Here is a 24821-nt window from a genome sequence, read left to right on the forward strand (position 1 = left end):
AAACATGGCAAAAGGCAAGACATAGGTGAACTTCAATAAGGAAAGCATCTATGCACGGAAGATGATTGTGTCTACTGAAGACTACCTCTAAAAGAGCAGAGACCGTGCAACGTGACAGCAGCGATGGGAGACTTCATTCAGGGTTTGCAGGAGAAGTAATAGAATACGATACCACCAACTCTACCATTGAACGAAACATTTAGTCACAAGACTTACAAAGCTCACAGGTGGTAGTGTCTCTCCTTCACTCCCTGCCACCACTTAGGAACTCATCTGCTTTGCAAATGAATAGGCAGGGCCTGTCTGCACTTCATCCCCTCCTAAAGTTGTGTTGGTCTGGGTAAATGGAAGGCGGTTTGCTGCTGGCTCAGGGGAGGGAGCCACTCAGGGCAGAGGTACAGACTACGCAGAGCAGGGATCTGCAGAAGTACTGAGATAAAGAATTTTACTGTGATTTGACACGATGCATTTTTTAAATCACGACACCTCCACAGTAACTAACACAGCCATCACAAGTTCTCTTATTTACTGGGAAAGCACACCGAGAAGAATTTAGGAACTGCCTCAAGCTGCTGAGGATTCAGGTGAATTTTTCTTCCTACATTTTAGATAGAAGCTTAGGGGAGGAGACCAATCAATCACTAGTTTTAATGCAGAAATAATATTGGGGAAGTATTATTTAATAATGAGGAAACATGGGTGTAAGGAAGTGGGAAGTAGTGGAGGCTCTACCTGAGTCTTACCTTCTGTTGGGACAATACCTACGCAGGTGATATATAAAAATACCCTGCATTACTCAAACAACATGCACGAAATAGGAGCACTGTATATACTACCACTTCCTCTCGGGTTTCTCCTCGTCCAGCTTCTGAATTCATTAATTTTCCCTAAACCCAGCTTCTACATCTTTTCCTCCACAGCCCCAACATCATATAAGCAACACACCGCACATGCTTGGTTTTGGTGATTCCTTCTTCTTTCCATCGACCAAAACTTTATTTTTTTTTTAAACTACCAAAGCCCTCCTAATAACTCCAACACCCCTTCTTCACCCATTCCCCATCTAACTTGGAAAGACAGTTACAAGAAGTTTCAATATCTGCAGCTACAAAGACAACAGTTCTAGAAGAAGCAGAAGCATTGATGGGCATTTCAACCTACTTTCAACCTACTGAATTCTAAAACCACTGCTCAAGCAAAAAGTCTGACAATTATTTTTTGATACTGTTTAAAGTCCAACACGGATAGCATATGGATAGCAATACATTAACCTTACTGCTGTGTGAGTTATTTTTTCTCTTCAACAGACCTTGTCCCCACAATGTTTCTTCCCAGTTAGGTTTCACTGTCCATTTCACTGTTCCACTGCCAAAAGAAGAAACAAACAATTAATATAAATAAAAAACATTTAAAATTCTAAAGCAATAAGCCAATCAAATGAAAGTGGTGACTTCTCTTGGGACTTCATATTGGACAAGGCTGCCTATAACCATCATGTTAAACTTAACTCAGCTTCTCCATCTAGCTGTCACAAAGAGCAGGGCTCATACACAGGAGATTGTACCAGCCTGCACCTTTCTTCAAGTCCTCCTTACTTCCACATGTTTGTACTTTAGTTGATAATAACCAACTAAAGCTGTGGCTTTTCCAACCACTATTTCTGCCCTCATATCTTGAAAAACATTCCTCACAGATTTTCATGTTCCAGGAAGGTATGTTGGAAGAAACACTACTGTTATCCTCAAACATACGCTGCAATGGTAAATGTTAATACAGTTCAATACCAAATACCAAGCATGAATAGGAAGAGGTATCAAAATATGATTTGAAGGTAATGCTTACAGGCATTATGTCTACATTTTTATCACCATCTAAAATGCTGGCTTTCCAGAAGCTTAATTTCTTTTGTATGTAGCCCCCATGGACTGTTCTGTACCACACGAAACGTGATAGATCCTTAAGCAATGAGGACTGAGCATTTTTACAAGGTTTGCTAAAGATGATGTTACAAATACTTAAGTACCTGGTTATTGTCTCCATCCTTAAGCTGGAAAAATGAGCCAGCACGGATCTGTGCTTGGTCACAGAGTCAGAATGATCATCTTCAGTCTGCTATGAAGAATCTCCTTCTGTCTACGCATTCAATATAATTTTCAGGAATAAAACATTAAAATTGTCAACAAAACACAAGTTTAATTTCTAAGACTTTTTGAATGCTACTGCCTCCTCCTCCTCCTCTGAATGCTGGGCATACAAAAGAAAGTGTTATAAACAAACCAGATTAATAAATCCATAATGTCTGTTTGTTAGTACAAACCTAACACTTCACTGGCTAAAAGTCTGATGGAAATCCTTGGGGAAGAGTTCATTTAACATTGCACTCTTTTCTTAAAGTTTTTAATTATTGATGTCATAATTCAAGTATTCTAAAACGAAGAAAATTAAGACAGAATTTTTAGCATTTTGCCGACTGTTCTTATTACACAGTTAAGGTAGTACCTACCTGTCTTTTCCCAAAATATGAGAAATCTAATGCGCTCTTCACTTAAAAGAAAGAATTTCAAAGGCATGTCAGTATCACATTTGATAATTATTTTAGAAATAAACTTAAGTACATTACACCTGTAAATATAAACGGTCAGTTAAAACCCCAATATTCCCCCCTCAGTAGTCTGATAAACATACCTCAAGTAAACCCTTAATTTGAGATGTTATTGCATTTTAAATTAGGGAATAATAATGTAATTGAAATGTTAAGCAAATTTCCACACAATGAGACTTTCCTAAATCACCATAAATGAAAAGTATACTCCAAAAAATTTGGAGTGCAAGAGATGCGTTTTATTGTATGCCCGTTACGATGAGTAACACATTTAGAAATAATAATCCCACATAACAGTGACAATCTTATTTTACAGCGTGTACATCATTTTTTACAGCCACATAAAACACATATTTTTCTAAGAGATTTCCCAAATTTAACTTTCTGAAGTTTAGAAATATAAAAAAAATTTTTTCTCAAGGAACTGATTCTCATCTGGTGCAAAAACAAAATATGAACATTATCTGAAACACAAAGCCACAATATAGCATGAAGTTACAATTTATCATGTAAACAGCTGTGTGCAAACATGAAGCAACTAAAAAGAATAAAAAATACACATTATATGCGTAACATTTATGAACAGGTTTTTCATTAAATAGCCCTAGACCAGCTTGTTATATTAAGCGCCATTTGATTTGCAGCATGCTAACACAAAGCATTGTTTAAAGGGATGCATATTTCAAATGTATACACTGTAAACTGAAGATCCACCTCCAAACTCTAGTGGCAGCATATTTCTCTGGTTAAATACTGCATATATACTTTCTTACAGATTGAAATGCATGTTTATAGCACGGTATAGATTTTTCTTTTTAAGAATTGATTAAAAGGTGCAATTTTATGTTTATACTGAAAATTTCCTATCAGGAGGTAGGACAGTAATAGTCATACCTGTAAAGAACACTGCCCTACAGAACTTCTAAGTACTCTGAATTTTAATTAAAAAAAAGTAAACTATAATTTTTTCAACTTTCTTTTTAATATTATTTTGAGATCTGAAGGTATTGAGAAAAAATTAGTGTTGAGTCACAACACTATCAGCTGCATCCATTTTATCCTTAAAAAAAAGTCAGATTCAAAGTTAATTTTGTTATGTGCCATACTGAACAACATTTAACTGTAGATTCAGATAAAAAAGGGAAATTATATACATACACATCTTTAACCCTAGCACCAGAACACCACCTTTGAGATCATAACATAATGCTATATTTTAAACATCATATCCTGCAATAAAATAGGTTAGCAGCTTTGAAAACCTTTTTAAAAATTACGTGTTGGACCTAACTAATAAAGGAAACAAAAAAGTTTCCCAATGAAATGTGTCCTTTTTTTTTTTTTCCTAAAAAAAAAAAAAAAAAAGAGGGACAACCCCTAAATCTCACCATTTCTAGAATATAATTTCCAGGCACAATTTAAAAACGTTATGATCAAGTGACTGACTAATACTCTTCTTTCAAAACTGCACAAGAAGCTAGACTCAGTTGCCTTAGCAAACAATTTGTAAATAACCCCACCATATATCTGAACTGTTTTCATATTGGAGACAAATGCTCTTACTGACAAAATGGATAACACAATCATCTTTTTGTCTTCTATAGCTTAACAATGTGTAATACCATTAATTTGAAGACATTCATCCATCTTTCTGCAAATTTAAGACATCTGCATTCTATAGTGCTCTTCAGGTTCTGATAAGCAACAATCATAGGGCTATGAGATCCCCTGTCAACCCTAATACTTTTAAGACTTTTAATACAAAGAATGTAAAGTTATGATTTAATATCAAGCTTTGAAACCAGGAGAAACAGTTCATGAGATTTTTTTTCCCCAATTAGCATATCACAGTTTCTAAATTGCTTCCTTCTTGACATCATATATTACATTATGGCCTCTTTGTGGTGCCTCATTATATGCTGATTTTTTTCTGATGGTCTACGGAACCCCTTTTTGCAATACTCACACCTATGTGGATAGTCTTTTGTGTGTATTGATATTACATGCCGCTTAAAGCCTGATGCATCCGTAGTGCTATATTCACAATACTGGCACTGATAAACTTTTCTTCCACTGTGGGTCTTCATGTGCTTCTTAAGTTCAGTTTGCAGCCTAAATCCTCTTTTACATCTTTTGCATTTAAAAGGCAGGTCCTTGGTGTGAACTGAGAGGATATGCCCACTCAGTACAAAAGGATCTGATGTTTTAAAGTCACAGTGTCTACACTGATGTATCTTTTTACCTTTATGGGTTTCACTATGCTTTTTGAGCTCGGATGGACGATGGAAGCCTTTTTCACATACCTCACACTTGTGGGGAAAATCCTTTGTATGAACTGAAATAATGTGTCGCTTCAGGTCACTTGAATTGGTGCTCTTATGGTCACAGTGTGGACACTGATGAGTCTTATGCCCTTGAAATAATTCTGTGTGCTGCTGCAGTTCTTTTTCATCTGAGAAAGCCTGGGGACAGTGCTCACATTTAAATGGCAAATCAGTCCCATGTTTGGTTTTGATGTGAGTTTTCAGATTGGACTGATCAGCACATCTGAAGACACAGTGCTGACACTGGTATGGCTTTTCCCCAGTGTGGGTCCTCATGTGCTTTTTCAGCTCTGATGGATGACGGAATCCTTTCCCACATTCCACACAAACATGAGGGAAGTTCTTACTGTGAACTGCAAGTAGATGTCTATTGAGTAGTCCCTGCTCTGCAGATTCATAGTCACAATATTTGCACTTGTGCAGTTTAGGCTCCTTGTCCCTCAGTATTAGCTTATTAGAACTCAATGGGCTTGCTTCTCTGTATCTTCTCGTATATTCTGTAAACTCATGGGTTTTATCAACTTTATTTATAAGTTTATGGCTTTCCAGATGATTGTGGAAACTTACTTTTTTGTTGGTTGTAAAGTCACAGTCTGTACACTGGTATTTCTTCTTAATCATATGATCTGGATGATTCTTCATATGCCTTTTCAAGAATCCTCTGGATTTAAATTTTTTCCCACATATATGACAAGGGTAAACTGTTAAGGGCTGTCCATCAGGACCTATTATAACAGCTGTTTTTAAACAAACAAAAACAAGTTATGAAGGAAATAAATTCACGGATTAAGAAGTTTAAAATCAGCCAACTGCTGTTCAGATTCATGCACTTACACTTGCAGCAGACAGAGTTCAGTAGTTTAAAAACAACCAATCCACAGCACCTACAGTTTATGTATTTTGTTTTAGAAACTGCTCAAATACGTAAGTGGTATCAGATGTACAGTGAGTATATCCACAATTACTTTTTAATAGCTTGCAAAGTTCAAATGAATTACATCAGCCCAAAGCATACTGACTTCAGTAGCAAAAATTACATTTTCTATGCACAGAATTGGAGGGGGGAAGGACACAGGAAATCTGCAAATCACCTTTTATATTTTTTAATTCTGCACCAGTTTGGGGAACAAAAAAAAAAAAAGGAATAGTAATGGAGTAAGTACCACTCCATGAGAATACACATAACCATACAGTGTTTACCTGTTTGCCATTGCCTGGCCTCTCCTCTCCTCCTTTTCTTGTTTTTTTGTTTTAGCACTCTATTAGTGCTAATGCTATCACAAATCTGCAGGTATTGTGTTGCATTACCGTTTTTGTTTTCTAATCGTGTATCCAAGTTATTCCCTAGAAACAAAAATTAAACACCATAAAAAACCTTAAACAACTTTTTTCTTTGGGACTGATGACTGGAATTGCACAGCAACACATCTACTACTTATTAAAATAACCATGACCCATTCCTCTACAACGAACATATACAAAAAACAGAGTGCCTATATAAAGCACTGCCTTTGTTGTTGGCAAAAGAACGCATTTCTTTTAACATTGATTAATTCTCAACTATATTCATTGATGCCTCATATTTCTCAAGACATTAATTCTTACAAGTTATGCTGGTTGTTTCCTTTTATGTAACTTGAACTTCTCACCAACTGCATTCTCTGTTCTGACTACAGAACTGTATATAAAACCCAAGTTGCAGATGCTCCCAGCTTCCCCACCCACCCACCCTGAAGGCCAACAACACATCTAAAATTGTTCTCATTTCTAAATACTAGAGAAGGACTACTCCTTCAACATATACTTCACAGACAATTTTTGCACTCACTGATCAGGAGTCTATCACACAAACATAGATATTTTTAAAAGCTTAAGTTTTAGAGTTCTACACAGCACATTTGCATGTTCTTACCTGCCGCTTGACCATCTTCGTATCTTCTGGGTAGTCTTCTTTCATCTCCTGCAGAAAATGGTATTTTAGTCATTAAAATTAAAGTTCTTTTTAAAGATGACGGCTTTGAAAATCTGAGAATGAGAGAAAACCAACTTAACTAAAAAGTAATAGCTCAATCTGTCCAAACTGAGATATGCAGTTCACTTCAGTTCAGTATTCCATAATTATGTGCACCAAGAAATAAAAATCACATCTTTCTCAGTAGTCAATATCCACTGAAGCTGTGTTTGCATGCTTACCACGCTGTCTTTTCTGCTTCTCTCTGTTAATAAGCTCATTTCTGAAAACTTTCACCCTTATAAATAACCTTGGATACCAATCCAGAAATGAGGATACCCAAAGTCCACAATTTGTTTTTGAGATGAAAGTACTTTATCTTTCCAGAGTAGAACTAGGCAGCTAGTAAGACTTCTGCCTTATCAGCCATTCAGCACTCATCTATGAGACACTACAAAGTTCTACCAGATGGAGAAGTAACACTTTAAGAGTATGTTCCTCATTTTGGATTGAAAGTGTTTACTGCTAAGTGCCAAGGCTCTGCAGTTCAAAACCACTTCATAAGCCCAACTACTGATGCTGATCTGATACTCTCTTAATATACATTTAATATGCCAAAATCCTGGAAAAAAATAAGTATGAAATAAGAGAATATTCAGAATTTGTCATGTCCTGATAAGATACTTCTACAATTTGAAACATTGCTGCAGAAAACAAATTTTATTTTTTCTTTCATAATTTAAAGGAGTAACAGGTTTAAAACATGCTACATAACATAAAGTTATCAGGAACAGCTTCACGCATCTCTTCTTACTATTTTTGAAGTTATTCTCCTTTCCTTCTAGTTAATGTAAAATACTTAAACCTATTCTTGTTTTTGTAAGACCTTCAACAGCCGACTTCAACCACCAAAAAAACATGAATTCTGTACATCTGAGATGGTAAATTAGAGCAAGAGTATCAAAATCCTCCAAACAGCTTTCCTTTCTATTTTCTAAAACTCAACATATAGTAACCCATTTGTTATATTCAAGATAACCAACTACTAAAGTAATCTGACAACTGTTTGACAAGCCAGCATTGAGAAAGAAAAAAACACACCACTGTAAAAATGGGATCATTTTCTTTGTATCTGAACTGCAAAAAAGCCAAGGACCTTATGTGTAAAAGGTTGTGAATTATGTGGAAAAGAATTTTTCACAGCATTTTATCAACTCCACTAACTGACGCTGCTAATAGATGAGAAGGAGCTGTTTTCAAACCCCTAAGGAAAGGTGAAAGATTATGACAATTGCACAGAGATTCTGGAAGCTAGATTGGGAAAAAAAAACAATGCAAGGGATTTTCAGAAAATAAGCATACTGATTCCTACCGTAAGCAGCAGCCCAAGCAACAGGGACAAAAGTTTTATTCACACCAGAGTCTTCAAGCTGTGTGTCTGGAAGTGACGTAGCTTCTTCCTCACCTACAATAACTTCCATATAAACTTCATCTGCTATTTCAGCACAGCCTGGATTAAAGGAGAAGAATGTATCTTAAATTTCACATCCTTAATTTTCTTTCACTTAATTTGCTCTCACTCTGATTGATACCCATTATAAATTACTTTACTTCCTTTGGCATTTAGAACCACCCCTTCTCTTAGGGGATCATTGTTTATTCAGACATTCCTTAAAGAAAGAAAACGTATCGATAAAAATAAATACAAAATAAATACCAATACAAATTCAAAATTAGAAAATTATAAACTTGTAACTGATGACATTTGCCACTTTTCCAGAAAGCTGATTAAACAAGGTAATTCACAGTAGGAAAACAGAAAAATGAGAAATTTGACTAACCTCATTAACTTCATCCATGGAAATGTTAAATTTAATATAAATAATGAAATGATTGCATACAGTATGCACAAAGTGCATTTTATCCACATCACTTTAAAATAATTATAGCCTGCTCTTTATTTTTAGGGAAGATGAGCTTAGTTTTCTACTACTTCAGGCTGAAGAATCCTTCAGAAAAATTAAAAAAGTCCTTGAGAATGATGCTTATATTGTTGTACAAAACAGCATGAGAAACAAAAATGTTTCTTATTATGCTTACTAATATCTTCATCTTCCTGAGAAGAGTCCTTAACAGCCATGTAAACCATTTTTTCTCGCTGCATTCTACCAACACCTCCTTGTTCAATTACTCCAGCTACTGAATGTCCATTGTGAAAATCACTCTCTGTGACAATTTCTGTCCCGCCTTTAACAAAAAAAAAAGTTAAACACATTAAGTGAATGTAAACAAAACCACGTTCAAGATTAATTTCAGACTGAAGTTTTTTTTTTATTTACGATAAAGTTATTTTATAAAACTCCAATTAAATGTTTTGGTGTTCATGTCTGTCTTTAAGAATGGTAATCAGAAGCAGTGAGAGTGCCACACAAGAATGTCCCTGCTGTAAATTAGCTTTCAGCCATAAGAAATTTTGGTTCTTCCTGCTGCTGCATTAGCAGTCTGTTCCTCAAGACTGACAACCCATCCCCAGAGGAAGGAACCATACTTTAAGACCAGGCCCTGATAATCATGTAGGAAATAGCTGATGAAACAGATGCTACAATAGATAAGGGACGTTAACATGCTATTTCGATCTTCTTTCCCCATGGCCTTCAGAAGTACATAGTCTTCACAACCTTTCTTATACTTTAAAGAAACGAAGGACCAAATAGTAAAATCGCAGGAACCTTATAGAAATAACCACTAGCCTTCAACAGAATCAGGTACTATCCATTCAAAATGGGACAGCAAAATACGTAGTTACTTTGTTGACCTGAACCTGAAAATAACACCTGAAGCATCAATTGTATATGAGCAATCTCCACAAATGTCACACTCCACTAAACATTCTGATCAGTGTATTACATGAAATTAACAAACAGAAAGACCACAAAACACTTATTTACTACTGGAAACATACAAAATTCCAAAGGTACCTATTTCGACATCATCTTCAGCTTCAGCTTTAAATATGTACACTTTGATAACTTCTGAACCAAACCCATCATCTTTAGCAACTTCATCATTTGCCACCTCGGTACTGATTTTCAAGGGAGTACTTCCTATATGATCCAGTTTTTCTCCAACATCATCCACTGTAAAGGTAAGAGAATAACAATGAGGCTCAAATACATTTTTTTAAAAGTCACAGTAATCAGTAGCATCATTTTCTCCACTATTATCCCCATGCATAGGAAAGTTTTGTTGCCATATATGGACTTCACCAAATAGTTCATCTTAAGGAACATGAAAGAGATTCTGAAAGTTCAGTACTCATTTTTTTGTTGCAACTCTGGAAACATTTAATGAATGACAGAGTTAAGAACACTAGAGAGTTTGTCACCACAGCATGTTTTTTTCTGAAGCTATCACACTTAGAAAGCAAAAATGTATCAGATAGTAAAATTAAACATACATATCCAAAAATGTTATAAACAAGCCCAAAATTGCCTATTACAGTCTAAGAGTTCCAAGAAACTTCTTCCCTACTCTAAAGTACTGGTGACCAACTCTTAGTAGTAGATACTCTTATCACGAGTAATGACTCCTGACTACATTTCCAGTGATAGAAGTGTGCATCAAAAATTGGACCACCTCTTCACCCTAAACAAAATTATGATTTTATCCATGTTATCACTTGAAAACATTAAAATCAACAAAGATTATTGCATAATATATAGCCAATTAAAAGATGAGGTGAAAATAAATCCAAATAATACAATCTGAAATAGACTTCTTGTTCCTTATGTATCCGTCTTACCAACTCTGATGTGTTTTCAAAATACTAATTTTTTTCAACAAAAACACGTTCAAACCATTAAAAGTTTACAAGGAAAACTATTTTGTTAAAAAAAACAGTACACACACAAGTATCTGTTTATGCAGATCTATGTCCCAAATTGCTAACAGGCCGCCGAACCAAGCACCTTTCTGACACAGGTACTGACTACACACTTCTCTCAGTGGCCAACAGTGGCTTCTCTGCAGACGGCCAAGCCAAGCCTGTGTACCACACACTGAATGCACTCTCTAAATGGAAGAATTCCACAAATTGTAAATAAAACCTGAACTGAATACAGTTCATGGACGGCAGTTTATTGCATATGTAACACTAAAATGTGTGCAAACAAGGTTTAACACCAATCATTTATATTAATATTTAAGCAGCAGTGTTCCAGGAGTAAGGCCTGAGCCTGCTCAACGGGGCCGCTGAGGCTCTGATTGCTGAGGGGTGGCTTACCTCGGGATGGCTGCGGTGGTTCCCAATCCCCCTCTAAGCTTCCTGCTCCCCGTGCAGCAATGACTGCTCTTGAAGAGCTGCTTTTAACTACCTCAGGCTACAGCCCGACGTAGTGAGGTACAAGCTTAAGCTTTTCTTAAAACTCCAGGCATTCATGTGAGGTGGTTCAGAACCTGCTAGAAAAAGAGCAGATGCCTTTCCTGCAGCAGGGCTGGAATCCACCACAGCAATCCCAAACTAAGCTCTTCCCACACACAGACAGGATTCCAGAGATAAACCCATCCGAGTAGGTATCCACCATTTTTCACCTACACACTGAGGAACCTTATTTCAGAAATCCTGGACTGCATCAGAAAAGTACAGAAGTTATTGACAACAGAACTAGGCATGAAGTAATATTTAATTTTAGAACCTCTGAAAATTAAATCATATGTTTTGATAAAATTTAAAGGGAATGCAAAAAAATCCTGTGGTTGACCTGTTTCTCTTTGTGAGCAACAGTTTAATTGAATAGCCAAAAAGAATCAGACTCTGATCAGGGGAAATAAATAAAAGTTTCCTCTGGAAAAAAGTTTTTAGAATGGTTTTAATTAAAAACTGTATCTCTATTAAAATCAATGTCAGGAACATCAGTATCTTAGTCTGTTCAAATCTGACATGCAGTACATTACATTCAAATTACCTTGCAGGGCACTATAAGAGTACCTACACCACAAGCAAGCAAGCCACAATTTATCCAAATTCTTCAATATGATACACACGTTTAATTTTAGCACAATGGATGGTCCCACTGCATACACAAGTCTTTAAGGTATCAAAAGTAACTCATAATACAAGGCAGGAGTGATTATGTATATATACATACGTGTAGCTGTATGACTAGATACGCTGCCAAAACACAGAAAGAAAAGTGAAAGGCTGGGTGGCAGAAATCACTAATTGTGTGCTGTTATTGTAACTTTAGAATTGGCAGGTGGTAGCAGAGTTATTTTCAAATCTGCAACTCAAGCAACACCAACTTTCTCTAAACTGCGAAGTTTTATGAACTCATTATCAATTTAACACAGAAAATAAGTATTTCAGTAATGGAAGCAGTACAGCAACTTTCTGCTGAACAGGGGAACAATCGGTTATATGTGATAATGTGTCCTTTAGAGACAAATTTCCCAACAATTTAACTTATGTTGTATGACAGTGACTGGACATCATTACGTATCTGGTGAAACAGTATAAGAATAAACACAGAATTTTAGATTAGCTGCCTTACCAGGACATCAATACCAATTCAATAACAACTACATAGAGGAAAAAAAGAGGAATTTTTCAGTTTTTAAACAAAAATAAATATTTTCAGCCAAGAAAATTAAAGTAAATTAGATGAATATAGTATATACACTCAAATGCTGTATTTTACCATTTTAAGTAAAGCCCTCAAATTTGTAATGCCCTTTAAAAACAAAGCAACAAAACAGTAAAAACCCAGTAAAGCTACTGCAGACTCATAACAGTATTTTTAAAATTAGTGGTTACTTCCACACCATCAACCACCACGTGTATTTTCAAAGATCGTCAGTCTCTACAATTCAAGATGAAGTTATGGAACCAGATCAGGAAGCCTGTGTATCAAGGGCCTCTGAAATCACTTCTTTTAGGAAACCAAAGTGAAATATAACAAAATTTGAAAAATATTAAGTAGACTGAGAAAACGTTACTGATATAGACCACCTACTGTAAGATGTTGCTGTTTGTTTGAAATATATCAGCAACAAAAGCCATTGGCTCAGCAACTGCTACTGCTTAAATTGCCATCTTATACAAAGTAAATGTGATGGTTTCAATTTATTTTTTAAAACACATTTAGATAAGCAATAAAACAACACAGCAGGGCATGTAATCTCTGAAAAGTTCCAAAATATTAGGACTTTTTTTTTTAAGAAAAGATCATGAAAACATCCTACTGTCTAAGTAATATGATTTCAATTACTCACTGCTAACTCAACAACGTTATCTCATGCCTTTTCCCTGTGATATTGCCCAGGAACAGGAATGCTTACTTTATGTCAAGGGAAGAATAAGAAAGTGTCTTCCACATCTGACTCATCCACCAGAAGCACTATATATTATTATCTTGTCATTTAAAATTAACTGAAAAAACACAACAGAGAACCTTTATAAATATATGCTGAATCCTCCTGAGTACCAAGGTTTAAAGGAAAACTCAGCACACTTCTAATGTTAAACTTACCTTAGCTGTTTTCAGGTGTGTGATGTCCAGATTCACCGTGGATTGCCAGCTCCCAATTCATGTGATGCCTCAGCATGCACTATGCTGGTGATATCACACCCACCATAGGAGCCCACAGGGTTAACAGGAGGGCAAGATAAGTCCCATGGTTTTACATTTTTTCTTATCTTTCTGATGTCTGATATACTTACTCTATATCCCATAGGTTACAATATAGGAGTATTAAAACTAAAATGTTCAGCATACTACATAACACTGTATTGTCATACACTACAAAGGCGGCGGTGGCGGAACAGTACCTTACCCCTAAAGGCCAGCTCCAGTGTTGTTCTTTGGTGGGTATGAGGTCACCAACATAGTGCATGCAGGGCCAACACACGGATCGGGAGCTGGCAATCCCCTGTGGGTCTGAATATCGCAAACCTGAAAAACAAAAAAGGGTATGCTTTAAGCTACAAGCGTGCTAACCCCTCTCGGGCTAAATGGGATACACTATTTATAATTTTCACTTCTCAGTAGGAGATGGGTAGGTACGTGACCATACCGTATGTGCTTATTTTGTATTAATTTGCTTTTTACAAGTACCTTTTTGACGGGTATTCCAGAGATTTAAAAAAGAGGATTACGCATAGCCTATGGCACATCCTATGTGTGCCTGAAAACCAAGATTTTTCAGTCCACATGCTTTGTTGGGTTAAGCTGTCCCACACAGCACAACACAGCCTCAAAAAAAAAGGCAAGAGACTGCCTTCATGTATACCTAAAAATGATTACTTTAGAACAGAATTCCAGACCAATAATGTAACTTCCAACTGTGTTTACTCGAACATATATCATGGTTATAAGTACATGCAGATGTGATTTGCTTAACACTGGGTCTCAAACTGGCTTTGAAATGTTGCAAAAGTCATCACCAGGCTTGAGAACACCTGCCAACACTAGGTATGGACGGGGCACAGCTGAGCCCACAGCTTACTGAAGGTTACGATGCTCTGGTCTAAGCACAGCGATCATTATCATCAAATCACACATCTATCTAAGAAGGAATTCCAAAGATGACTTTACTTACAATTACAAAGGTGCAGTTGGAAATACCGCAGTTACAGAATACAACTCATCGTAAGTACTCTGTCAGAAAGGAGGAATGTTTTCAATGAAACAACTGACTGTAAAAGTGGCGTTCCTTTATTTACAAACACACAGGGGTTTTTCTGTTGTATGTCTAATTTGGTTTAGACTGAGTTTGTTTTTTTTTTTTTTTTTTTTTTCTTTTTCCAGAGAACTTTGTAACATGGCTGATACACGGCAATATTGTAATGACAGAATGATTAAAAAAATCATTGCTGTCCACCCTGTACTGAATGAAAAATAAATACTAAAAATATGTTGTGTGGAAGTGCTATGAAGAGTGCCGTATTTCATGTATGAAATACTGAAATCATTATAATCACTGATCAGTCACACCCTGAAATTTTTAATAAATGGTGCTTACTGTGAAGAGAATGACACTTCAACACACTTGGCACTTTTGTCTTTTTTTTTTTTTTTAAGACATATTGGTTCTGACTAAAAATCTGTTTTGACCTACTCACATTCCAATAGCTAACTCAGAGAAGCCAAAAATTTAAAAGAAATATTTCATCAAATTTGTGTGCACAATAAAAATTGTTATCTTAAGAGTATAGTTTAAGCCCTGAAGAAACTTCATATACCTAAGGTATAATTTTGCTAATGCTTTTGGTAGCTCTTGCTCAACAAATAGCGTATGACCATATGGCTTTCTCACCAACTTTGTACAGGGTCTGAATGCTGTGTGGAAACTGAACCAGGCAGCCACTTTGCACTTTTGGAAAGCCGATCAGTTAATGCACACAGCCCCCTAACATCAAACTCAGCCCACAACAGCGTAACATAAGATAACATTGTTACTATAATTTTCAATTCAGCTAACAAAAAATATTTTTGGTATCTTTAAAAGGCCTTTTCCTTTGCTGTATTCTACCGATGAAACCCAACATGTTATTTTTACGTGAACCTCCATAATACAGTAAATATGACTGTATTTTAAAAAAGTAGCATACTGGAAGTATATGGAATATTTAACTTTGCAATGTTGTTTCTCTTAATTTTCAAGAATATCTGGTTTCAGAAGCAGAAGCATACATACTCAACAGCATGAATGTTATTATTTTTCTTGCTGTATCAATGATAATGGATTTTTCATTACACAAACCCAAATCTAGACAAGAATTAACTACAAAATTAAATATGTTTTGGGAGTTCCAGCACGGAGTGGATCGAGAGTCCAGTTACAGTAATTTCTCCCCACTACACCACTTCTGCTTTAGATAACCTCCTATTCATTATCTACCTTTGTTTAACTTACAAGATATCATTAAGTAGTCTTCAGATGTGCTCTTGCCATCATCATCATCTTCTGTTTTTATAGTCACCGTGGAGCCAGGAACAGTACCAGCTGCTTGAATGACTGCCTCAGAATCTGAGTTCGTTACAAGGACTTCTTCTGAAACCATCGTAGGTGAGTTGGCTCCTGACACAGAGTCTTGCACCACGTGCTCCAAGTGTCCATCAGGACCCGTGACAAGATCAGCCACAAACACCTGATCAGGAACTCTAACAGTTTCTGTTATTAGATCAGAAGTCAAAACATGATCGCTGGTATCTAAAGCTTCTTCGATAGCAACATCAGTTTCCAAAACAGAGTCGGGAACAATTACACCTTCTGTCACAACATCAGTTTCAGTGATGATGTCAGGTCCTTGGACAACCTCAGCTGCTAAGCCATGATCCAGGGTTATTCCATCATCAGTAACAACATCAGACACTAGCACAGCTTCGGGGACTGACACAACAATATGGTCTCCATCAATATGAGCAGTGCCAGCCATTCCAGCCACTACAAAACAATTATCAACGAGAAGAAATGTTAAGATTATTGCATTAGCAGAGTTTATCTAAGGAACAGAATAATTATACAGATAAGGTAAACACAGACGTGCGAAACTGCTGCTACTTGTCAGCAATCCGCATTTGACATTTCACCAGAAAAAGACTATTCAAAGTAGTCTGTATTCTTTAAGAAAAATAAAACCCAACTCTTCTTTAAGACATCTTGCAGAGTTTGCCAAATTCAGGTTTTACAATGCTCATATGTTAAAAACTGTTATCAGTTTGCAATTTCTTTTTTTTTTTTTAAATTCCAGTAAGAAAATATTTGATTACGGTAGCAATTTAAGCATTGATAAACTTCTTGTTACTGGAAGTGTGGTAACAATCCATTAACTGCTGTTACAACAAAAGGACTCTGATCCTTTACACTGGATGGGCCTTGATAAAAATATTCTGCTTACGCTATATTTACAGTACAATTTGCAACATTGTGCCATGTTGCAAGGAATAGCTAGAAGCAGAAACCAGTTTTTCATTAACAGACTTGACTGGTCAGCCCTGCTTGCAACCTACTATCCATAAAAAGGGACCACAGAGTCATTTATTTCAATGCAACCAGAAAAAGCAGATTTAATCTTAATGGATAAAACGTTCAAGAACATGGTTCTTATCACAATGAAAAAAATACTAAAATTATTTAACATGGTACAGCAAATAAAATTATTTCAGCACGCTCTAAAAGACATTCACGTCAGAACAAAGACACAAGCTCGGTGTTTGAGAAAGTCTTCTCCTTGACACAATGCAAGAAAAGGAGACCCACAAGGATGAGAGTGGAGACTTCTTGCTGTCTTTTCTCTAAACCTTCAAAATTATTGTGGTTATTTATCATTGACATCAAAAGAAACCGCTAATTAAAAAAAAATAATCTCCAGATAGGTTTTGTTACAACAGTACAGCCCCTGGACTGAAATTCTTAAGTGAAGACTTCTAAATACACATAGAACGTGAAGACTTAGTTAAACCTGTAAATTGTTTCCTACGTATTAAATTATCTTCTACCACACAAAGACATTATTTCCCACCTCATTTACATCTCCTAAACTGGAGACAGTGATCAAGGCAACCGCACAAAAGCTCAGATGTAAATAACTGATACCTGTACTGGTACACAGGGGATGTAACAGCCCACCAGCGTTATCTCAAGCAGAGGCACACACACCACAAAGCCACTGAACTCCCCGTAACATCTCCTGTCTCAGCTTGAGTGCTTTGGGACACAGATGATGACTTTTTTTTTTTTTGAAGTTACTTCAATTTTTTGGAATAGGTGACCATTTCAAGATCAGCAACCAAAGTATACAAAGCCTTATTATACATCACATATATATACATCATCATTTGAAATTTCTCCAAAAAGCCATGCAAATACCAGTTTTATTTGTCAGCTTAACATCTTGAAATAGCTTAAAAACATAATGTTTAATAGATAAAATCTTTACCAAAGTCCTGCATAATCATAGTGTGAGGCATTTTGGATTCTTGCGCTTGCAGCCCAAGACTTCCACCACCTGGATCCATATTCAGCTAGATTCATTCACAAATATCTGCAAAAACAAAATCCAAATTTGTGTTAAACACAGCACTACTATGTTGACCAGGTTTGCTGGATTCACTTGTCACACTGACAGACACAGAAAAACATTTATCCACAAGGTCAAGAAAAAAGCATGCAGTACTTCACACAGCCCACTTTGCTTTCTTCTCATGCTTTTATAATTTTTGACCTAAACTCCTGAAAATATTTCCATATATAACCCGCATATACCCTTTCACCTAATCATCTATTGTGGCAGGCAATCCTAGATGCATAGAGCACACTGCATTGAGGAAAGCAGAGAACTGCATACAGAGTAGCAATGTTTCAGATTCTTTCACAACTTTGTATCCATCAGCTATTTCAAAACAATTTTTCCATGTGTAAATTTCATTGCTGTTTAATTGTAGGTAAGTTCTGAAGAACTGCACAGTGCTCTGGATTTCTGCGAACAAAAGCGCTGAAGGTGATTTTCAGGAGCTCTGTATGAAGCCCTCTGTATCATTAAAAATTTCTGACAAAAAGACCTGGCAGAAAATTGCATTGGCACTGAGATTTGCACGCACAGCACAGTTACCCACTGCAACAGGCAGCAGCCAAGCATTAGTAAGACCAACTTATTTCAACGTCCCCACTGCCTGAAACTTCCAGAAGAACGGCAGCGCTTAACAGACGGCTGTGCTGACACCTCCGTGCACCACCCCAGTGCTAGGGGCGTATGATCCATGCTGGTTGACATTTTATTTCAGAACAGTCAGGTTATTCTAGAAATCTGATCTTCCAACACTGTTCCTTCTGTGCCACCTCACTTCTGCTGCCAGGACAAACCAGGTCCTACACAGCTATCTGCAGTACCCCACTAATAGGAAACTGACCCTTTAAAGCTTTTGATAGAAAAAATGTGGAAAAAAAAAAAAGAGTGGAAAACAATCCATGCTTACTGCATCTTTGTTATCAAGGAAGGAACTGGAAATCCTCAAGTGAAGGAAGCAGCAAGCAGTCTGCAGTGATGGCAGTTTCAGGCACAAGTCACCGTTCCACCCCAAGGATGTTCCAACTGAACTGAGGATACAAAAGAAAAAATTTGCATCACCTCTTGTCACCATCAGCCTTGCAACACTTTCTCCCTGTAAATGTCACTCAGATTTCACATTGTTTTAAAATTTTTGTTTCAAGATAAAATTTGTTCACCATTGTAATAACAAAACAACTTCGGAACCTTAACGCAACGCTCAATCACCAGCTAACCAATGGTTAATTTAGCGCAGCAATTTCAGAACTAATGCAGTGCTCTACAATTTCCAATCACAGCCTTCAGCCTTACATAATCCTTTTCTAAACATAAACTACCATGGAAAACGATCTTAAATTATATCAGTCTCAAGACTACTGGAAGAATACGCCAGGGTTTTCTTCCTTTTTAACAAACTATTTAATTTATTTCCAGATTATAAATTAGATACTCAAATATAAGCATACTACATACTGTGCTATGTAGAAAATTCAGTACAAAGTGAGACTGCTGTTTTAATTAAGATTAAAATTTCTGCTAGGAAACGGAAACATTGCCAAGAAGACTATTTTCCCAGTAACTAATGAGACTATGGAAATTCCCAAAGACAGCACCTTTTGGGCATGTACTGTGAGTGTCTCCAATTTTCCCTAACAGGAGAGAAGGATGATGACGTGCTAGCAACAAACCCACTGAAGGTGTGCTCTGGTTGACGCAAGCGGTCTCCAGCCACTGTTAAGTGCACTCTTAAAAACCCTCAGTGCAGGCAAAGGACAAAACAGCATCAACTATTATATCAGATATTTTTTTTTGTGTGTCTAATTTGGGATCTTAAGAAGAATGCAATGACAGCAGGAAACCAACCCCTTTGTTGCTCATGCTGGAACAATTAACAATGGAGAAGGCCTGCAATTCTGCTGCAATTGGTTATTTTTCCTCGTAAAGTTCAGCAGTGCAGATGATTTAATCTCGCACACTACATATACATGCAAATTTCATTCTTCTAAGCAGCACAAAAAGGTAGCAGCCATTAACTGTGCTTTCTTCTGTAGTACACTGTTATACACCCACACAATTACAGATGGGTTCCACACAAAGCTTTTGAAAAGGGACATTGAGAAATATGCCAGAAAGGCACAAGTCTGTACACTCTCATAATCCTCTTCCATCAAACTATTAAGACCTCAAGTTATTGCTACTGACCCTTCTCATTTATGCATTTAAAAGAAAATGCTGTGAAAATGCTTTATTAGCATTAGCCAATAACGTAATTTCACATTAGAATATTTTGCTAACATTTTCATTAATTATAGGATGTTGTCTTACAACAAAAAGGAGTATATTACCATCAGATTCCAAAATCAAAATAATGAAACCTAAACTGAGACTAAATTGCTAAAATGTGCATGGCTTCGATGTTGGTTTGCTTTTTTGAAGACTAGAGTTCCCTTTCTAACTAGCTTAGGGAGAAGGTTGATTTCCACCTGCAGAAATATTTCAGTTCTTTGTACCAACCTCTTCTTCAGACTGGGCTCAGTTGAGACCAGGCAATAAATTGTATAATGAAAAAGAGAATATACGACCTCTCTGTCTAGGGGCTGGAACACCATGTAAACAGCATTTTATAAATCAAAGATAATGCCTGGCAGTTTGGGATGACCACACTTCAACTCCTAACGCTCAGCTGAAAAAGTGGTAAAGGCCCAGGCCATTAGAAACATTGCTCTGTGCGTATACATTGATTTATTGTGAGTTTACTCTTCCCATAACATAAAATATGCATTAACATTTTAGTTTTCTTTGAGAAACCTTTCAGCAAGCACCCCCAAATTGACAGCGAAGTGTTTTAAGGAGGGGAAAAAAAGGAAGGCCTCAGCAATTCCACACTTCCCAGGGAAAAACGGGAGGCTCCCCTGTACCCAAAGGCACAATGATGCTCCCATCAATGGTGGCTTCCAGGCACTGCTGTCATATTTGAAATAAATTTGGAATTTTATAGTGTGCAAGACATTTCTACAAAAAAAAAATATATATATATAACTTAATAAATCCACATATGAAGTATGTATTTAATAAACCTTGATATGCCCCAAACAGAGGGCCATGCAAATATGAAATATCTCCACGGTTCCAATAAACAATCCCTGCCCAAATGCTCAGGTGAGATGCTGTCCTGTGAAGTAATTTCTGTGGTCAGCCCTTGGGTACTCATTTGAAACAGTGCAATTCTTCTAATTCTTCGTAGGCCTTGTTTACATACAATAGACCACAGCACCATACTTAGCCCAGAGCTGCAGATATTTTTAGGCTGTATGTGACATTTTGATTAAATTCAGAAGGGTTGCAATGTAACAAATTGGTAGCCCAGACACTCAGAGCTGCATTTTTATCTCCTACACCTGCAGTTCAATAGGCACAGCAGCGAGCTGTCCTCCTTGAAGACATCTCCGTCACGGGTTGCGGTTTTCACCAATTTTTTAGCCCGGCGCCCAACGGGAACGCCACGGGACAGCAACCGCGGAGAGGCCCCGGTTCCCACAACCCAAGGCTGAGGCACGCGGGGCCGGGGCTCGGGGCCTCACCGAGGGACAAAGCCCGGGAGCGCCCCACCCGCGGGGCCGAACCGGGGCCGTGCGCGGCGGAGGGCGGGGAGAGGCGGCCGCGGGGTGGGGCGCGGCGCGGGGACAAAGGGGCCGCGGGGCCGCCCGCCGCAGGGCCCCGCCGCTCCTCCTCCCTCACCCGGCGGCTCCGAGAGGCGGGGGACAGGCCCCGTCCCGCCGAGCCCGGGCGGCCGCGGCCTTTCTGCTCTCCCCACCTCCCTCTCTCCCCGGCCGACATTTTGTTTTCCGCCATTTTCTGCCCGCCCGCGGAGGCCCCTCAGCCGCGGGGCCCGGCCGCCGCCTCCCGCCCGCCCTCCCGCTGCGGCCCCGAGCGGCCGAGGCCGAGCTGAGGGGCGGCGGCGGGCCCCGAGCGCGGCCTCCCCTTCTCCGTACCCCCCCTCCCTCCGGCCCCGCTCACCTGTGCGGGCGTCGCCTCGCTGCGGGACCGCCGCTGAGGGCCTCCGAGCCGGGCCAAACCGAGCCGAGCCGGGCCGGGCCGGGCGGCGGCGGGGCGCGAGCGCTCGCGGCCTGCTCCCCTCCCCCCCCGCCGCCCGCCCGCCCGCCCGCTCGCCGCCGGCCTCGCCGCGGCCGCCGCACGTCACTGCGCGCTGCTGCGGGCCCCGCGCGCCGAGCAGGCGCACCCGCCGCGCCGAGGCCGCTGCCCTCACGCTGCCCGCGCCGCCGAGCGCGCCTGTGCGCGGCGGGGGGAGCGGGGAGGGGGGCAACGGCCCCGCGGGCGGGGCGGCGGGGAGGGGGGGGCGCGGGGCGGCCCTCGGAGGCCCCCCGCGGCCCGCACGCAGCCGGCCCGAGAGGCCCGAGCCGGCCCCGCGCTTCGGGGGGGGGGCAGCGGCACCTGCTGCGGGGTGGGGGAGGCAGGGGAAAAGCGGCCCCCCCAACACGGCCCCGTTCTGGGGGGCATCGCCCCGGGCCCCCCCGGGTGCTCCGGTATGGCCAGGGCTCAGGGCCCGCTTGGAAGCCCTTTCTTCTGCCCAGGCCTTCCCAAAATCCCAACCCAAGGGTGTTCAGGGAGGCCCAGCCATGCTCCTGCCCCTATTCCCGGTTGTCTCAGAGGGCACAAACCCAAAAAGGCACGGGGACAGCCTCACTGCCCTCACCCCCAGCAACCAGAGGTAGCCCAAGGCAGCCCTCAGGGCCTTCATTCTTGCACAGCATTAAGGCAGTAAAGGCCAGTACCAAAGTACCAAAAATACACGTAACAAAAGAAAACGCTGGCATTATATTGAAAGGAACTGTTGGCACAGGTGTGGCACTGAAGGCAGCTTTCCTCATTGCTTCGGATGTGTCTGCGTCAATACCATCACCTCCAACACGACCCCATAGTACTCAACACAAGTGGTAGGTCCAGCAAAGATAAAAAAAAATGTTCTAGGGAGGTAATACTGATCTCTAACAAAGTGCAGGTCCTAAGTATTTACCATTTGCAGCTCTATTAACAATTACATTGATTAAATGACTGATGTAGTTGTTACCTACACCTACAAGGTACATGCTCAACCCTCAAACTTTGTCTCTTAATCAAGTATTCAAAAAAGAGACTTTTGCTGTGTTTCACACACCCCTCTTCCTCCCCCCCATGTTTTCTTTCTTTTAAAACATAAGCAGCAGAGTCATGGAATAAAGCTGCTGACCACAACATTCCACACACCAAAGAAATACAATAATTAAGAATTACTGTAGATGTTATAGATGCTCTAGCAAAAGGTAGACATTCTGATGAGAAAATTATTTTAAACTGATCAGCACAATTAGGAATGAGGGGAAAAATGAATGGGTACTTGCAAGACTGAATGCTTGTGGAAGTGAGTGAATCTTACAAGGTGATTCAATCAGAAGAGCAGAAAAAGAGAGATAATTATCTTTCTTCAACAAAATCCCATCTGTGCTTTATTTTCTCTTCTGGAATAGTATCAAGGGAAATCTCAAAAGTAAAATGAGCATAAAGTAGCAACAACAAGGCCACTGCCAACAGTGTGACACTGCACTCAACCCCAGACCCAACATGTGAATGTGCAGAGCAAGGTAGCAGTTACAAGCAAAAGCAATCCAAAGCAGTGGTGAAAAGTCCAGAATTAAATAAAATAAAACCAACATCACCAAACCAAACCCAACCCAACCCGAGATACCAGGACTGCAGGTGTTCAAATAACAAAAGTCACTGCACTGAATCAGAAAGAATGTGCAGACACCAAAACACCACATTATACATTAATTTAAAATATTTATACCTGACAGGGAAGTAGCACATCATAACCATGACAACTAGCAGAGGACCAGAACTGCTCTTTGCCCTTCAGCTCAAACATGAAGGTTTTAAGGATTTGCAGAGCTTCTCTGCTCTCCAGATAAGAGACAAACATCCAAAGCATAATGCTTTACAGATGACATAACCAAAAAGGTATTCCTTAAGATTATAATTGTTACTATTAGTGACACCAGAGTATTTCAAGCAGTTGCTTCACACTTTTCTTTCACATACCACTGCCTGATGTTAAGATTGATGATCTGAGCACAAGTGGTTAAGTATATCAGGAGAAGTGCCTGTCCCCTTGGCTGATATCCTGCAACCATAATGCAGGATCTTACAAGCAGATCACATTCAGAAAATCTCTGGTTTCTTTTCAGTGAATTTTGGTGCGTGTTTTCAGCTCACCATGACAAATGACCCTATCATTACGTGATTTAACAGTTGGCAAATCTGCCCTCAATACATTTTAGGTCCAGACTTAAATGCCTACCAGTTTCTTGCAGTAGCAAAAGTAACATTGGTGAAACTTACCCACTTCAGACAGCTGTTGCACTGGGGAAGAAACAGAAACGTAAAAAGAAAATAAGAAAAAGCAATTGTGGCTGGAGATTTAAAGAATACCAGCCAGGATGGCAGCTAGCTTACAGAGCCAAGATAAACTTTCAGCTTCAGAGACACCTTTTTTTTTTTTTTTTTTTTTTTTCCTTCCCCAGTAGGAAGCTGTACCTACTCAACTAAATTCTTGCAATGAACAGAATGCAAAATGACAGAGAAGCCAGAAACCTATTCAGACTCCACAAGCATACTTGCATAGGAAAGCCAATACAGTCCAGGCAATTGCTGAGAGTTGTGGAGAGCATGGAAAGTGCCAGAATGCAGTTAAGCCATGAAGCTGCTTGCAGAGAGGGAATTCTGATTTATAAATACACAATGCCAGTATTTTCATGTTCCTGAACACCTTAAGATTCTATTTTTGTCTTACAGTTTCACATATCAATTAACATTACGGAAAAGAATCATTCATTATAATAT

The 24821-nt window shown here is 39.0% G+C and overlaps 1 protein-coding gene across 4 annotated transcripts; it reads right to left on the reverse strand.

Annotated features, from left to right (window-relative positions):
* Positions 1–2819: 2819 nt before the first annotated feature.
* ZNF711 (zinc finger protein 711) lies at positions 2820–22251 on the reverse strand. Of its 4 annotated transcripts, none has more exons than XM_027465508.3 (10): positions 21942–22251; positions 18853–18968; positions 17817–17921; positions 15791–16321; positions 9856–10014; positions 8978–9124; positions 8250–8387; positions 6839–6886; positions 6127–6270; positions 2820–5663 (listed from the first exon to the last, which is right to left on the reverse strand). In XM_027465508.3, exons 3-10 carry the CDS (start codon positions 17893–17895, stop codon positions 4486–4488), a joined length of 2424 nt encoding a protein of 807 aa, XP_027321309.1. In that variant the 5' UTR covers positions 17896–17921; positions 18853–18968; positions 21942–22251; the 3' UTR covers positions 2820–4485. The 4 variants fall into 4 exon arrangements, with proteins under 4 accessions (XP_027321309.1, XP_027321308.1, XP_027321310.1 ...); XM_027465507.3 differs by having other exon boundaries at positions 18853–18973; XM_027465509.3 differs by having other exon boundaries at positions 6235–6270; positions 18853–18973; positions 21942–22249.
* Between the last annotated feature and the right edge of the window lie 2570 nt (positions 22252–24821).

Source organism: Anas platyrhynchos, chromosome 10, assembly GCF_047663525.1.
Source record: "Anas platyrhynchos isolate ZD024472 breed Pekin duck chromosome 10, IASCAAS_PekinDuck_T2T, whole genome shotgun sequence".
NCBI lineage: Eukaryota > Metazoa > Chordata > Aves > Anseriformes > Anatidae > Anas > Anas platyrhynchos.

Bases quoted from the DNA above. Each gene is read 5' to 3' on its own strand.
- ZNF711 (XM_027465508.3), bottom strand. From the start codon at position 17,895: ATGGATCCAGGTGGTGGAAGTCTTGGGCTGCAAGCGCAAGAATCCAAA. The intron at 10,015-15,790 runs GTAAGTTAAACA...TTACCTTTACAG, and splicing joins AGACTACTTAATGATATCTT to TGGATGATGTTGGAGAAAAA. The intron at 8,388-8,977 runs GTAAGCATAATA...CCTTTAATCCAG, and splicing joins TCAGGAAGATGAAGATATTA to GCTGTGCTGAAATAGCAGAT.